The sequence below is a fragment of the Canis lupus genome, chromosome 30 (genome assembly GCF_048164855.1).
Source record: "Canis lupus baileyi chromosome 30, mCanLup2.hap1, whole genome shotgun sequence".
Classification (NCBI taxonomy): Eukaryota; Metazoa; Chordata; class Mammalia; order Carnivora; family Canidae; genus Canis; species Canis lupus.
The window spans coordinates 43,001,138-43,017,882 of NC_132867.1; the positions used below are offsets into that span (position 1 = coordinate 43,001,138).

The following is a 16,745-nucleotide window of genomic DNA, read 5'->3' on the forward strand; positions in this document are numbered from 1 at the left end:
CGTGAGGCCAGCTCAGTGCCCGAGCAAGGAACCTGATAAATTCCTGCTGTTCTGAGTGGAAAATAACTGGTTAGTGGAGTCTCCTGATGGAGATGCTTAGGAGACTAAGAGAACTTTTTCTGATAAAGAAACTGATTAGTCAGCAGACTCATTCATTAAACAAATATCAAGCACTTATCTATCATGTATGAGCCATGGGAGATGAGCAGTACACAGACAAAATTCCGCCCTCTACAACACTTCCACAGGGACAGAACCTCTACCAACGGATATGGACAGCGTAAATCCACAAAGACCAGAAAACAAACAGGTGATTCTAAGTAAGATTCCAGTACCAGGCCCTGAGTGTGTGAAGTAGAAAAGGCACACGAAATCAAGGCATGTAGAACGTGTCACACGTCGGAACTGGAGGGGAAGACAAACTTCCAGAACAAAATCCTGCATCTGTCTTCACTTTCTCTGATTCTACCCATCTTCCCTCCAAATGCACACATTATTCCACGCTCCCCATAAAGCCGGGTGGGGCACGGGCACATCGGGCAGCCATGGCAGGCTGAGTGCTGACCTGGTGCAGGAGATGCCCACTCTCCCTGCATGGCCCAAGTCCAGAAGGCCCTTGGCCAGGTTCTCCTCAGCAATGGGACACTCCGCACTGGGCACCAAGGTCCTCAGCCGGTCGTTGATATCCACACAGCAGGGGGCCGCTGGGAAGGCCCGCATCTGGCGCCTAAGTTTCTTCCGGGCCGCCACGGCTTCTCTCCACCTGGAAGATACACCAATATGTCACCCCTGCGTATACTGAAGTTTACTGATAGAGACAAATGCAAAAATGCAGTCCAGCGCTAAAACACAGGGCAGCACACTTCCTGGGAATATGTGTAAGTCTTTTTCAGCAACAGTCCTCAAACTGAAAAATGAATCAGAATTAAAATTAATACTCAGGCACAGGAAAGGCATGGTAACAGTTGAGTGGTGGTGAACAACAAAACCAGGGAAGCACCAAAGCTGAACAACCTTTGGACACCAATTTGGCAATATGGATACAAACCTAAGATACATACACACTCTGACCCAGCAAATACCACTGATAGGAATTATCTCCAGGTACGTGTGTACCCGTGTGGAATGTTTGTAAAAAGACAGTCACTGCAGCACTCTGTCACAGCTAAAAAGAAAAGCCACGTGAAAGTCTCCCCCCTGAGAACTAGGCAGGTCATGTATGGTGCCACTGACACCTGGAAGAGTCCAGTATGCTGTGGTGGTTTGGCCTCCACCTGACCTCAAATGCAGTAAAGGCTAGCACAGAGCAGAGACGTGCTAAGTTTATGTTCATTATTTTCCTCCTTTTCTATAAGGTTATATTACTATATATAAACCTAAAACTACTTAATTTTTTATTTATATTTATTTTTAATTTTTAAAAATATTTTATTTATTTATTCATGAGAGACGCAGAGAGAGGCAGAGACATGGGCAGAAAGAGAAGCAGGCTCTCTGCAGGGACCCCAGGGTCATGCCCTGAGCCAAAGGCAGACGCTCAATTGCTGAACCACCCAGGCGTCCCTACTTAGTTTGAATATGCAGTCTGTATGTTGTATACATTTCCCTGAGAATTGCTTTTTTCACTAATTATATTTTGGAAATTCATGCAGCTAGAATTTGTTTGGCTCATTCATGGCTACCTCCCTGTGAGTAAACAACAGAAAACAACCTATAAATATTTGTCGTAATACAGAACAGCTCCCAATCTGATTCCATATTCATCCCCTTAGCATCGACTCTTTAGGAAGGAACAGGTTTCGTGTGTTTGTGTGTCTGTGTGTGTGTGTGTAACTGACTATTTCTGAAAGTATCACCTTTATCAAAGGCTCTCCCCATGTGCATTCATTTCTTCTGTAAGGAGGATACATGACTCACCGCTGGAGATATTTGCAGAAGCACTGAAGTTCCTGGAGGGTCTCCTTTGCAGTCTGGAAAATTTCTTCCCCAAGAAACAGGTCCACCAGGTGGGCACAGACATCCTCACAGCAACGGGCCACTCGGACCCTCTGGTCTGTCTCCACTGCACTCCTACAGAAGAGGGCAATCAGGATGAGAGACATTGCACCCCAGGCCCACACACATCGAGTGCTTGCCCTCAAAGTGGCAAGACTCTGCATCCTTAATATTTTTTTTAATTTATTTATTCATGAGAAACAGAGAGAGGCAGAGACACAGGCAGAGGGAGAAGCAGGCTCCATGCAGGGAGCCCGATGTGGGACTCGGTCCTGGGACCCCAGGATCACGCCCTAGGCCAAAGGCGGCAGTAAACTGCTGAGCCACCCACGCTGCCCCACATCCTTACTACTGAAATGTAATTATGACTCTGCCACAAAAGAAGCTTTAAGATTTTCATTTTACTTAATGTACAGACACCTGAAAAGACAGAAGAGAAAAAAGAACAAAAGTGGTACAGTGTACTAGATTACAGGTCCAACAGAACCCTTGCAAATGGTCAATATACCTTTAACCTAATAAACAGTCAACAAATTTTAATTTTTAAATGACCAGTAAGACAACTTCCACACTTTCTCATCAGCAATATCTGATGTTTGCAATTACAAGTGTCTCAAGTACATGACAGCTGGCAGCCAAAACTGGCAGCACATGTCTTACATGGCAGTGGTCCTCAGATAAACCAGTATCTAAAAGAGATTATTATGACAAAATTCTGTCAACCAAGGGAGCACAGAAAATGTTATCAAATACATTTAGTCACAAAATCAAAGAAGCTTAAACAAGCACGACGTATTTTCAGTAGCCATCCTCTGTGGCAGGTGGACACCAGCTCTGGACCTGAGCTGAAACCCAGGTCTCCTGGGACTGCAGGAAAATATATCAGCAAGTCCCAGCTCTTATATATTTCCTAACGCTCCCTCCTGGGATTAAGAACAGACATCGATCCATCACTTAAATGGTCTCATACTTAAACAGGGAAACAGACTCGCATTTATTAAAGACAGAAACACGATTGAAACAAAACACTTCTGTCCTCCATCTGCACTGGAATCTACGCTCTGTGCTACTAAAGCTCATCTGGTCCAAGGCTACCTCAGGGGAGCTCAAACACAGACAGATTTCCCTGCATATTGAACTTCTTTCTACCCTGAGGCTTGGAGGTGAAATCAATAAAGTTCTTAAGTGACCATAAACTTAATATAGAAGACTATACACATAAGATGTTATATATGAGTCTCATGGTAACCAGACCAAAAACCTATCATACATACACAAAAAATAAAGAGAAAGGAATCCAAGCATATTATTTCAGAAAGCCATCAAACTCCATGTGAAGAGAGAAGAAAGGAACAGAGAAGAATTATAAAAAACCAGAAAGTGATGAACAGAAGGGTAATAAGCACATACCTATCAGTAATTGCGTTGAATGTAGATGCTCAAATTGAAACACATAGGGTGACTGAATGGATTAAAAAACAAGATCCATCTACGTGCTGCCTACAGGAGTCTCACTTCAGACCTAAAGACATACAGACTGACGGTGAAGAACGAGTGGAAAACACACACCATGCAAATGGAAGTGAATAAAAGCCAAGGTAGCAATACTCAGACAAGCTAGACTTTAAAACAATGACCATAGCAAGAGGCAAAAAAGTATGCTACATAACGATAAAGGGAACAATATCTACGTACCCAACATGGGAGCACCTAAATACATAAAACAAATACTAACAGACACAAAAGAGAAACTGGCATAAAACAGCAATGATAGAGAACTTTAACACCACATTCACATCAACGGATCGATTATCCAGACAGAAAATCAACAAGGAATCAGTGACTTTGAACAACACATTAGACCAGTTGGGCCTAACAGATATATATAGAATATTCCATCCAAAAACAACAGAATACAGATTCTTTAGGTGCATAAGGAACACTCTCCAGGACAGATCACTTATTAGGCCACAGAATAAGTCTCAATAAATTTAAGAAGACTGAAAGCGTATCAGTTCTTCAGTTCAGATGCTTCAGTTGGAAGCATCTCTTCCAACAACAAGAGTATGAAACAAAAAACCAATTACAAGAAAAAATATGCAAAGAACACAAATAAATGGGGGCTAACCAACAGGCTACTAAACAAAAAAAATGGGTCAACCAAGAAATCAAATAAGAAATTAAAAAAATACACGGAGACAAATAAAATGAAAATACAACAGTCCAAAATCTTTGGGATACAGCTGTCCCAAGGAGATTTATAGTGATACAGGCCTACCTCAAGAAGAAAAATCTCGAATAAACAATCTAACCTTACACCTAAAGAACCTAGGGGGAAAAAAGGACAAACAAAACCCAAAGCTTAGGGACACATGGGTGGCTCACTGGATGAGTGTCTGCCTTTGGCTCAGGTCGTGATTCCGGGGTACTGGGATCAAGTCCTGCCTCAGGCTCCCCACAGGGAACCTGCTTCTCCCCCTGCCTGTGTCTCTGCCTCTCTCTCTCTGTGTCTCTCTTGAATGAATGAATGAATGAATGAATGAATAAATAAATAAATAAATAAATAAATAAAATCTTTAGAAAACAAAACAAAACACAAAACTTAGAGAAGGAAAGAAATAATAAAGATGAGAACAGAAATAAATGAAACACAGTAAACACAAAATAGATCAATAAAACCAATAGCTGGTTCTTCGTAAAGATAAACAAAATTGAAAAACCTTTAGCCAGACTCATCAAGAAAAAGAGGACTCAAAGAAATTATGTTAGAAATTGAGAAGGAGAGGCGCCTGGGTGGCTCAGTGGTTGAGCATCTGCCTTTGGCTCAGGTCATGATCCCCGGGTCTCTAGTCTCCACCCTGCCTTGCTCAGTGGGGAGTCTGCTTCTTCCACGGCCTCTCACCCAGCTCGTGCTCTCTATCTCAAATAAAAAATAAAATCTTTGAAAAGAAAAGAAATGGAAGAGAAAAAAACATCACAGAAATAGAAATGTTAGGGACGCCTGAGTGGCTACAGTGGTTGGGTGCCTGCCTTCGGCTCAGGTCATGATCCCAGGATCCGGGATCGAGTTCCGCATCAGGCTCCCTACAAGGAGCCTACTTTTCCCTCTCCCTGTGTCTCTGCCTCTCTCTCTCAGTCTGTGTCTCGCATGAATAAATAAATAAATAAATCTTAAAAAACAAAAAAGAAATACAAAGGATGTAAGAAAATATAAAAAATTATATGCCAACAAACTGGACAACCTAGAAGTAGATAAATTCCTAGAAACATACAATCTTCTAAAACTCAATCAGGAAAAAAATAGAAAATTTGAACAGATTACTAGTAATGAAATGGAATCAATAATCAAAAAACCCAACAAACAAAAGTTCAGGCCAGATGGCTTCACAGGTAAATTCTATCAAATACGTAAATAAGAGTTAATAACTACTTTTCTCAAACTATTCCAAAAAATAGAAGAGGGAGGAAAACAGTCTATAAATGTAGTAACATTCATTCTACAAAGCCAGCATTATCCTGATACAAAAACAGATACTACAAAAAAAGAGAAATACAGGCCAATATTCTTGATGAACATGGATGCAAAGATCCTCAACAAAATATTAGCAGACTGAATTCACCAATACATGAAAAATGATTCTCCACAATCAAGTGAGATTTATTCCAGCGATGCAACGGTGGTTCAATATTCATAAATCAATCAATAGGACACACCACATTAACAAAAGAAAGGATAAAAACCGTAAGATCATCTCAATAGATAAAATTAAAAAGCATTTGACAAAATACAACCCCACTGATGATAAAAACTACCAACAGGGCAGCCTGGGTGGCTCAGCGGTTTAGCGCCGCCTTCAGCCCAGGTCGTGATCCTGGAGACCCGGGATCGAGTCCCACGTTGGGCTCCCTGCATGGAGCCTGCTTCTCCCTCTGCCTGTGTCTCTGCCTCTCTCTCTCTCAATCCTCTCTGTGTGTTCTCATGAATAAATAAATAAAATCTTTAAAAAAAAAAAAAAACTACCAACAAAGTGCATATAGAAGGAACATATCTCAACATAATAAAGGTCACACAGTGAACATCATATTTAATGGTGAAAGACTGAGAGACCTTTTCCTCTAGGATCATTAACAAATCAAGGATGCTCAACTCTCACCCCTTTTATCCAATATAGTACTGGAAGTCCCAGCTACAGCAGTGAGACAAAAAAATAAAGGAATCCAAATTGGTAAGAAAGAAGTAAAACTGTCACTCTTTGCAGATAAAGTGATACTAACTATAGAAAACCCTAGGGGGATCCCTGAGTGCCTCAGCGGTTTGGCGCCTGCCTTTGGCCCAGGGCACAATCCTGGAGTCCCGGGAGTGAGTCCCGCGTCGGGCTCCCTGTGTGGAGTCTGCTTCTCCCTTTGCCTCTCTCTCTCTCTCTCCATCATAAATAAATAAATCTTTAAAAAAGAAAAAAAGAAAACCCTAAAGACTCCACCAAAAAACTACGAGAACTGATAAATGAATTCAATAAAGTTACAAGACACAAAATTCATACATGGAAATTTGCTGCATTTCTATACACTAATAACGAAGTAGCAGAAAGAGAAACTGAATTTAATCAAGTAAGTATAAGACCTATACTCTGAAAACTATACAACACTGATTAAAGAAACTGAAAATGATACAAACAAATGGAAAGGTATTTCATGCTCATGGGTTGAAAGAATTAATATCGTTAAAATGTCTATACTATAAAGGAATGTACAGATTCGATACAATCCCTATCAAAACACCAACAGCACTTTTCACAGATAAAAACAAATAATCCTAAAATCTGTATGGAACCACAAAGACCTTGAATAGTCAAAGCAATCTTGAGAAAGAATAACAAAATTGAAAGTATCACAATCCCAAATTTCATAATATACTACAAAACTACAGTAATCAAAATATATGGTACTGGCACAAAAAGAGACACAGGGATTAATGGAATAGGATAGAGGGCCCATTCCTATACGGTCAATTGTCTATAAACAAAGGAGGTAGGAGTATACAGCAGAAAAAGATAGTTTTCAACAAATGCTGTAGGGAAAACTAGACAGCTACATGCATGGGAAAGAAACTAGACCACTTTCTCACACCACACACACAAAGAAACTCAAAATGGATTAAAGACCTCAATGTGAGACCTAAAACCTTAACACCCCTAAATGAAAACACAGGCAGTAACTCTCGGACATCATCCTTCACAACCTATTTATGAATAAATCTCCTCAGGCCAAGCAAACAAAAGCAAAAACAAGCTACTAAGATTATACCAAAATAAAAAGCTTTTGTACAGTAAAGGAAACCATCAGCAAAACAAAAAGGCAACCCACTGAATGGGAGAAGATATCCACAAATGATCTATCCAATACAAGATTAATATCCAAAATATATTAAGAACTTACATAACATAAAAAAAAATCCAATTAAAAACAGGCAGAGGACCTGAATAGGCATTTCTCGAAAGAGGACATATATACGGCCAACAGACACATGAAAAGATGCTCAACATCACACTAGTTGTCAAGGAAATGTGAATCAAAACCATAAATGAGATACCACCTCATACCAGTCAGGTGGCTAGAATCAAAAAGACAAGAAATAATGATGTTGACCAGGATGTGGAGAAAAGAGAACCCTTGTGTACTGCTGGTGGCAACGTAAATTAGTACAACCGTTGTGGAAAACAGTATAGAGGCTTCTGAAAAAACTAAAACTTAAAATACCTTATGATCCGGTAATTCTACTACTGCGTACTTATTAACCCGATGAAACTGAAAACGCTAATTTGAAAAGACATCTGCACCCATATGTTTATAACAGCATTACTTACAATCATCAAGGTGTGGAAGCAACCTAAGTATCCAGAGACACATAAATAAAGATACGGGTGTGGGTGGGTGTGGGCGTGGGTGTGTGTGTAGGCGTGCAAAAATACTACTCAGCCATCAAACAAGAATGAGATCTTGCCACTTGCAACCCCATGGATAGATGTAGAGAATAATGTGCTAAGTGCACTAAGTCAGAGAAAGACAAATACCTTATTTCACTTTTATGTGGAACCTAAAACACAGAACAAAGGAACAAACAAAAACAGACTCTTAAATACAGAGAGCTGGTGGTTGCCAGAGGCAGGTAGGTGGGGGCATGAGTGAAATAGATGGAGATTAATTAAGAAGTACAAACTTCCAATCACAAAATAAATATGTCACAGAGACGAAAAGAACAACACAGGGAATACAGTGAATAATAAATACTGGGGCAGACCGGGTGGCTCAGTGGTTTGGCGCCGCCTTCATTCAGCCCAGGGCATGATCCTGGAGACCTGGGATCGAGTACCACACCAGGCTCCCTGCGTGGAGCCTGCTTTCCCTCTGCCTGTGTCTCTGCCCCCCCCTCCTCTCTCATGAATAAATAAATAAAATATTTTAAATAATAATAATAAGTACTGTAATAATGTTGTATGGTGACAGGTGGTGACTACACTTACCTTGGTGAACAATGACTCTATATATAGGACTTTCAAATCAATATGCTGTACACCTGAACCTAATATAACACTGAAAGTGAATTAGACTTCAATTTAAAAACTAAGTTAATAAAGTTCTTAAATGAAAGAATTCAGAGAAATCTTTTAACGTATGAAGCAAGAAAGGACCTTCTACTTGAGAAAAACTGACAGTGGCTAACTCGGCACGCAGAGGACTACCATGAATCGTCCTGCTGACGGACACCTCCCAGAGCCAGCGCAGGGCCGGTGGCGGCGCTGGGCACAGAAGCAAGGCCCTCTCTGGATGCAACACGGCTCCAACACAGGGACGCCATCTTACGGTTGGCCGCTCCAAGACATGCTCCTTGTCAGCGTGCAACACAGCTGGCGTGAACCACGGCGGCCTGGCCACAGCACCTCCACAACCCTAACCGTCCCAGCACCCCACACCCTCAGCTCCAGGACACCGGCACTCGACTTACTTCAACTCTTGCGAGCAGGTCTCTCTCACACATTCTGTCACCACCAGCTCTGTGAGCTCTGTAGCCAGGCCCTGGCTCAGCTCACTTAACACCAGTTCTCGCTCTTGTTTCAACCTACGGGTAAAAGCACAAGGGTCACGTTGAAGGGCCGGCAGACTCCTGACTTCGCAAGTGGGGATGTGAGTGGGGCTGCCTCAGCCGGCAAGCCCACTCCTCTGACCCCACCAGACAGCCACACGGCCACACACCCCAGCTTCCCCGCCACCACCTTCCCCGCAACGCCAGCCGGGAGGGAAGGCTGCTATGTACAAGGTGGCTGTGACCTCAGGACGCCCACCCACCCCCTGGGCTGTGCGCACGGGGCGTAGGGGAACCAAGGCTGAGGCCAGTGCAGTGGACAACGGTAGGAGCATCCAGGCCAGGGTGGGTTCTGTCCTGTGTCCATACTTTCCGACGCTGTCTCACACGCACAAGGCACACTCACCTCTCCTCTTCAGCCTGCCGCCTCTCCTCCTCCTTTCGCTCCCTTTCCTTAGAGACTTCTTCAGCTGCAATGTGCCTCAAAATACCTGTGGTTGCAGCTGTTAATAGCTCCTCCATAGCAGCATTGGAAACGCTAGGCAGAGAAAAGTGGGCATCATTCTAAATAGATAAATACAAGCCAAGCAAGCTGCATAATTACATTTCTAATATCAGCATGGAAAAAAATACATATTTGGTCTTTAGCATAAAAATTAAACTCATGGTTAAAAACATACAATCTATTACAGCTGACTCATGTAGAAATCTGAATACACCTATAACTTGTGAGGAAATTGACTCAGTATTCAAAAACCTCTCCTGATAAGGAAAAATGCAGAACCAGATGGCTCCACCGATAAATTATATTGAAAACTTATGGAAGAACACCAACCCTTCTCAAACTCTTCTAAAAATCTGAAGAGAAGAAACATTTTCTACACTTCTGTGAGACTAGCATTGCCCTGATTGGATACCAAAACCAGACAAAGACACTATTAGAAAACTACAGATCAATATCCCTTAAGAATATTGGTATAGGGGATCCCTGGGTGGCGCAGCGGTTTGGCGCCTGCCTTTGGCCCAGGGCACGATCCTGGAGACCCGGGATCGAATCCCACATCAGGCTCCCGGTGCATGGAGCCTGCTTCTCCCTCTGCCTGTGCCTCTGCCTCTCTCTCTCTCTCTCTCTCTGTGACTATCATAAATAAATAAAAAAATTAAAAAAAAAAAAAAAAGAATATTGGTATAAAAATCCTCAACAAAATACTAACAAACCAAAGTTCAGCAATATATTTAAAGGATTATATAAAATTACCAAGTGGGATCTAGTCCTGGAATGAAAGGATAGTTCAACAAATGAAAACCAATGTAATACAAACATATTAATAAACTGAAGGGGAAAAAACTCACATGATCATCCCAAGTAATGCAGAAAGAGCATATAACAAAATTCAGCCCCATTTCATGATAAAAATTTTCAAAAAGAAAGTAGAAACAGAATTTCCTCAACATGATAAATCCTGCACATGAATATAAATGAATACGTGATACACCCACAGCTAACACCGTAGTCAGATGTGAAGCGCTGAAAGCTTTTCCTTTAAGATCAAGAACAAGACAAGGATGCCCTATTTGCTGCTTCTATTCAATACCATATTGGACATTACAGAAAAGTAAAAAACATCCAAAGTACAAAAGAAAAAAAAAACTATTATCTATTCACTAAGGACATGACCTTATATACAGAAAATCCTAGGAAGTCCACTCAAAACCTATTAGAACTGAGGGGCAGTCGGGAGGCTCAGCAGTTGAGCATCTGCCTTTACCCCAGGGCATGATCCTGGAGTCCCAGGATCGAGTCCCATGGAGCCTGCTTCTCTGCCTCTCTCTCTGTCAGTCATAAATAAATAAAAAATCTTAAAAAACAAACAAACCTCAATTTACTACATAAGTACAGTAATCAAAACAATGTGGAACTGGCATACAAATAGACAATATGGACCAAAAGAGTAGAACAGAGAATCCAAAAAAGAAACCCTCACAGGGATCCCTGGGTGGCTCATCGGTTTAGCACCTGCCTTCGGCCCAGGATGTGATCCTGGAGACCCAGGATCAAGTCCCACATCAGGCTCCCTGCATGGAGCCTGCTTCTCCCTCTGCCTGTGTCTCTGCCTCCATCTCTCTCTCTCTGTGTCTCTGTCATGAATAAATAAATAAATAAATCTTTAAAAAGAAAGAAAGAAAGAAAGAAAGAAAGAAAGAAAGAAAGAAAGAAAGAAAGAAAGAAAAAAGAAAGAAGCCCTCACATATGGCCAGTTGATTTCCAACAAGGGTGCCACGACCATTCAAAGAGGAAAAGACAGTCATTTCAAAATACAGAGAATATATACAAAAGAATGCTGTTGCATCTGTATCTTATACCGTATATGAAAATGAAACCAACGTACATCAAAGACCTAAACTTAAAGACTTAAAACTATAAAATTCTTAGAAGGAAACATGGGAAAATATTCATATTGTTGGATTTAGCAATTTCTTGAATATGAAATTGAAAAGCACAGGCAACAAAAGAAAAATTCAATAAAATGAACTGCATAAAATTTAAAACTTTCGTGCATCTTAGAACACGATCAAGAGAGTGAAAAGGCAATCTAAACCAAAAGGCACTCCCAAGCAGAATAGGAAAAAATGTTTGCAAATCATGTATCTAAAAAGGGACTAACATTCAGAAAATAAAAGAACTCCTACAAACTCAACAACAAAAAAACAATTCAAAAATGGGCCAAAGGACTTGAATATAGATTTCTCCAAAGAAGATACACAAAAGGCAAGCACATGAAAATACGCTTAACGTCGTTACTCATCAGGGAGATGCAAACTACGAGATACCACTTTGCACCCACGATGATGATTACTACAAAAGTTTTTTAAATGATACTGTGTGCTGGCAACAATGCGGAGAAAATGGAACCCTTGTGTGCTGATGGAGGGAATACAAAATGGTGTAGCCACTGTGGAAAAGAGTTTGGTAGTTTTTCAAAAAATATAAAAAAGAGGCAGCCCCAGTGGCTCAGCAGTTTAGCACCACCTTCAGCCCAGGGCGTGACCCCGGGGTCCTGGGATGGAGTCCCGTATTGGGCTCCCTGCATGGAGCCTGCTTCTCCCTTGGCCTGTGTCTCTGCCTCTCTCTCTGTCTCTCATGAATAAATAAAATCATATATATATATATACATATATACACACACACACATAAAAGATCATATAATCCAGTAATTCCACTTCTAGGCACATGCCCACAAGAACTGAAAGCAGAGACTCAAATAGTTATTGGTAAACCAGTGTTCCTAACAGCATTATTCGCAGTAGTCAAAAGGTGAAAAAAAAAAAACAGTGTCCATCAACAGACAAATAAGCAAAATGTGGTACATATACATGTATCTGTGTGTTGATACACGTGATCCTTAAACAGCACGCTTTGAACCGCACGGGTCCCCTGACACCAACACCACGGTAAGTGTACTTTCTTTCCTTTACGATTTTATTAACATTTTCTTCTCTCTAGCTTACTTTACTGATATATACAACAAACACGATACGTGTTAATCAACTACTAACTGTTATCAGTAAGGCTTCCAGTCAATAGTAGGTTATAAGCAGTTGAGATTTTGGGGAGTCAAAAGTTAAACTCAGATTTTCGACTGCACAGGGCGTCAACACCCCAAGAGTCAACTGTATACTTCAAGGGAGTGTTATTCAGCCATAAAAAGGAAGAAAATGCTGATTTGTGCTACTATAGATGAACTTAAAGACGTTTTGTATCTAAAACAAGCCAGACACAAAAGGACAAATACTCTTACGATGTCTCTTATGTGAGGCGTGTAAAAGAGACAAAGTCATAAAGTCATAAAACAGAATAGAGGTTAACAGGAGCCGCGGAGAGAGGAGAATGGGATATTACTGCTGAATGGCTACAGTTTGTTTGGGATGAAAAATTTTGGAAATAGTGATGAGGGATACACAACATGGTTAACACACTTAAATGCCACTGAATTGTGTGCTTAAAAATGATTAAGGTGGTTAACTTTGTTATGCACATTTTATCACAATAAAACAAAGCCAATGAAATCCTATTTGTTTTTAGTTCAAACTAAAGGTAGGAGTCCAGTATAAGAAAATGAATCAAGCCTATCAATAACCTTAATCCTTTTGAGGCATCTGCACTTTTGGTGAAAGAATACCTTTTAATCATTGCGTGAATTCATGTGTAATAGGATTTTACAACATGTCTGAAATTCTTAAGATAATCTGATTTACTAAATCAATTAGCTTTACTTAACTTTATAGAAGTCGCTTAAGTCTTAAATTTTGAAGTTTTGACTGTTAAATTTATGAAGACTAGATATCTAAGATATTAGAAACATATGAGATTTATAAATATAACTTAAAATCTCCAAAGAAATTTCATCATGGCATAAAACACAATTGATGTCGAATGTTTAAAAGGATTTAATCTGTTAAATTTCTAAAGTAAAATTTAATCCAAGATCACATAAAAGTGTTTCTAATATTCAATAGAGAATAAAGAAATTTTTACTTCACTAGATTGTAAAGGCATATTTAAAGTTTAAGGAAAAATAGGTCTTACTTTAGAACTCTAACAAACCCAACCTTGCTCAAAAGGCGCACACCCGCAGAAACTCCTGCCAGCGACCGACGAGGTCATGAGCGCCAGCACAGCTAAGGCTGCACCAAGGGCAGGTGGCGTCCTGCCCAAGACCGAGCAGCTCCACGGGGAGAAACGGAGGGACGGGGGCCCGGCGGGCGGGCAGCTTCAGAGAGGAGGGGCACGGCACTCACCCCAGGGCTGTCATGGCGAAGGCCGCCCCGGCGGCACCAACCTCCTCACAGTCCCTCTGCAGGACCTCCTGGATGAGCTCATCCACCACCTGAGCCAGGTCCTGAGGAGAGGTCAGAGGGGTCAGGCGTGGCAGGGAGGCTCGGCCTCAGTCCACCCGGCCTTACAGCCCGAGGGCCCCGAGCCCTGCACAGGACCCGAGGTGGCCTAGGGCAGCCCCCGCCCTGGGGCAAACGTCGCTCGCAAGCCGTCTGAGGGCCCCGACAGTCCTCACGTGGGAATCAGCCATGCTGCTTCTGGAAGGCTTTCCTGCTGATGAACAGAGAAGCCTCCCAGGGGCCAAGGCGAGCCTGCTGCCTGCCCACCGCCCGCCCAGCGCACCCGCCACATCGCATCAAACACGCTCGTTTCTCCAGCCGTTCTTCACGTCCCCTCAGCACCTGCCCGAGCAGCAGGGTGGCGGGCACAATCCTACCACCTATGTGGTCGACAGGCTCTGCTCAACCCCAACAGCACTGGGTGCTGCAGGCCCCAGGCGTCCCGAGTCAACACGTCCCCAACTGCATGTGAGCAGACACGTCGGGGGCACGAGACGGCGTAGGCACAGAAGCCCTGAACTGATGTCCTGCCGACTGTGATAAAGCCGGGTGCGCGGCACGGAGCCTGGGGGTTCGGCCCAGCTCTGCCACCTGCAGCTGCACGACGGCGGGCAGGTCCTCTCCTTGGGCCCCTCCTGGGACAGCAGGCAACAGCCTACTCCACAGGCCGGGGGTGCTCCAGAGACCACAGGGCTGCAGAGCCCCCAGCGCCAGGAGCACTCCCTGCAGCCCCCACCCCAGGTCCATAAAAACCCTCCCACGCCTTCTCCAAAGCCTGAGCCGAAGCCCTTTCCCACAGACGCAGACAGCAAGCTGGGGGCAGGGCGCAGCCTGGCCGGGGGCCCCAGGCACCCTTCAGAACGATGGAGGCGCCCTGGCTGGTGACCCGTGCACGAAGGGCTCCCTTACCGCATCAGAGTAAACAGGTACAGGCCTTGGAGGAAGCAACTCGGGCTGCACCGGGGGCTGCGTGGGGGGCTGCCCGGGGGCCTGGAAGAGGCTAGGCGCTGCGCTCGGGGCCGGTGCCGGGAGGTGAGGCAGAGAAGCTGGTATGGGCGCGGGCACAGCAAGAGGCTGCTGGAGGAGAGCGGGCGGCAGGACATCTGCCTCTGCACCACAAGCCTCTCCTTTCCCCCCACCTGGAAGGGGACAGGCAAGGACGGGCACTCAGGACAAGCCCCCGGCACCCACAGCCAGCCTAAGAACTGGCCACCCTCCCAAGCAAGGGCACAGGGGACAGCGTGTGCTTCATCCACGGGAACCAAGCATTGTGACCTCAGGGAGCCACTCAGGAGGCTTATCCAAGGCCAGGAAGAAATACCTGAGAGGGAGAAATACCTGAGCCCCGAGTCAATACCCAGCCACCCCACCTTCAAATAAGACGGATGCTCCCGCCGGCAGGGAGGCCTCCTGCAGGGGCAACGCTAGCTCCCCACGCAGCTGCAACTCCTCACCTCCGGCGTCCACGCTGGGTCTCGGGATGCCCACAGACAGCTCCGCAGCCAGGCTCTCCCCAATGTACTTGTTCTGGGAGTTGAAGCTGCACACGGGAGTATGACGAGGGACAGGGGGCAGTGGTCCTCCGTTCACGATTTCCCCAACCGACACGCTCAGCTTCCTGGTGATGAACACTGACTTCCTGGCTTTGGATAAGCCCTCTGGTTCCAGGAACGAGGACCGGTTCAGCTCAACACAGCTACGTAGACCACAGGGAACCCAGAGAAGCGTTACGTTGGTGAGAAGCCAACCTGCACCTTGTCGGCGCCCAGCAGCCGTGCTAGAAGCCCCGTCCCCACACGGGGGTGAGGGCACCCCACAACCACACGTAAATGAAGAGGGAGGCAGTACGGGCCAACCTGGCGACCCAGCCCGCAGTCCCCACCTCGGCCAGCCTGGACGTCTGCCTGTGACACGGGAGCCTCCCGGCCTGCTTGCACGCGGGCACAGGTGGACCACACCCCCACCGGCTCCGTCTCATCCCAGAGCCGCGTGTTTCTGTTAAGGACAGGCCTGCAGGAAGCAGACGGGAAGGCGCTGCCAACGAGAGAAGGGCTGGAGAGACAGCAGCTTGGAACAAGACACGGTGCATGGTAGGGGCCATTTTCTGGGAAGAGGTCCACGAGTGGCATCAGGTTCAAAACACTGACTGTGAGCAGCAGAGAGGCCCGTGGCCTAGCGGGCCCCTGGTGGGCCGTGGGAGTCACTGGTCAGCAGAAGTCATCCATGAGAAAGAATAAGGAAGACCCTAACCTCTGCCTTTAGTTCCTTCAGTAACCTGGGAAAAGCAGGATTTTAGAATTGCAAAGAAACAGGTCTGAATGCCAATCCGCTAACGAGCCGTGTGTCACCTGGGGATGCTCCCCAGCCATTCCGAGCCTCGCTGTGTGCACCTGCGTCCCAGGGGGCAGCACGTGGAATGGGCCCTCTCTGGAGTCTGGCATGGAGCTGGCACTTCCCAGCCCTTTATCTCAATTAAAAGAGAAAAAAAAACCCCAAAGAGAGATCCCACACCCCCCCCCACTCTTACCCGTCAGAGACGGTGAGACCATAGTAGTTCAGGAAGTCTGTGGCCTCTTCACAGTCTCTGAAGAGCAGCATGCGCACCACGCCATCCAGGGGAAAGACGGTGGAGCGCTGCGTGCTTACGGTGTACGCGATGTTGAGCGCTCGGAGAGCGTCTTTGCGGATCTGAAGGGGAAGCCAAACCACAGCAGCGTTAACGGCCAGTCATCCCGTGACCACAAAATGCCACGAGGGGGTCGGTGACCTGCTG

The 16,745-nt window shown here is 44.6% G+C and overlaps 1 protein-coding gene across 3 annotated transcripts in view; it reads right to left on the bottom strand.

Moving 5' to 3' along the window:
* MCM3AP (minichromosome maintenance complex component 3 associated protein) overlaps positions 1–16,745 on the bottom strand; it is a 53,622-nt gene that overhangs the window by 19,194 nt on the left and 17,683 nt on the right. For all 3 annotated transcript variants that reach the window (XM_072807265.1, XM_072807263.1, XM_072807264.1), the window contains 8 exons: positions 16,500–16,660; positions 15,427–15,668; positions 14,882–15,111; positions 13,877–13,977; positions 9,483–9,614; positions 8,999–9,112; positions 1,918–2,070; positions 566–763 (listed from right to left, as the gene is read on the bottom strand). In XM_072807265.1, coding sequence (XP_072663366.1) covers positions 566–763; positions 1,918–2,070; positions 8,999–9,112; positions 9,483–9,614; positions 13,877–13,977; positions 14,882–15,111; positions 15,427–15,668; positions 16,500–16,660 — 1,331 coding nt within the window. The remainder of the gene's footprint in view (positions 1–565; positions 764–1,917; positions 2,071–8,998; positions 9,113–9,482; positions 9,615–13,876; positions 13,978–14,881; positions 15,112–15,426; positions 15,669–16,499; positions 16,661–16,745) is intronic.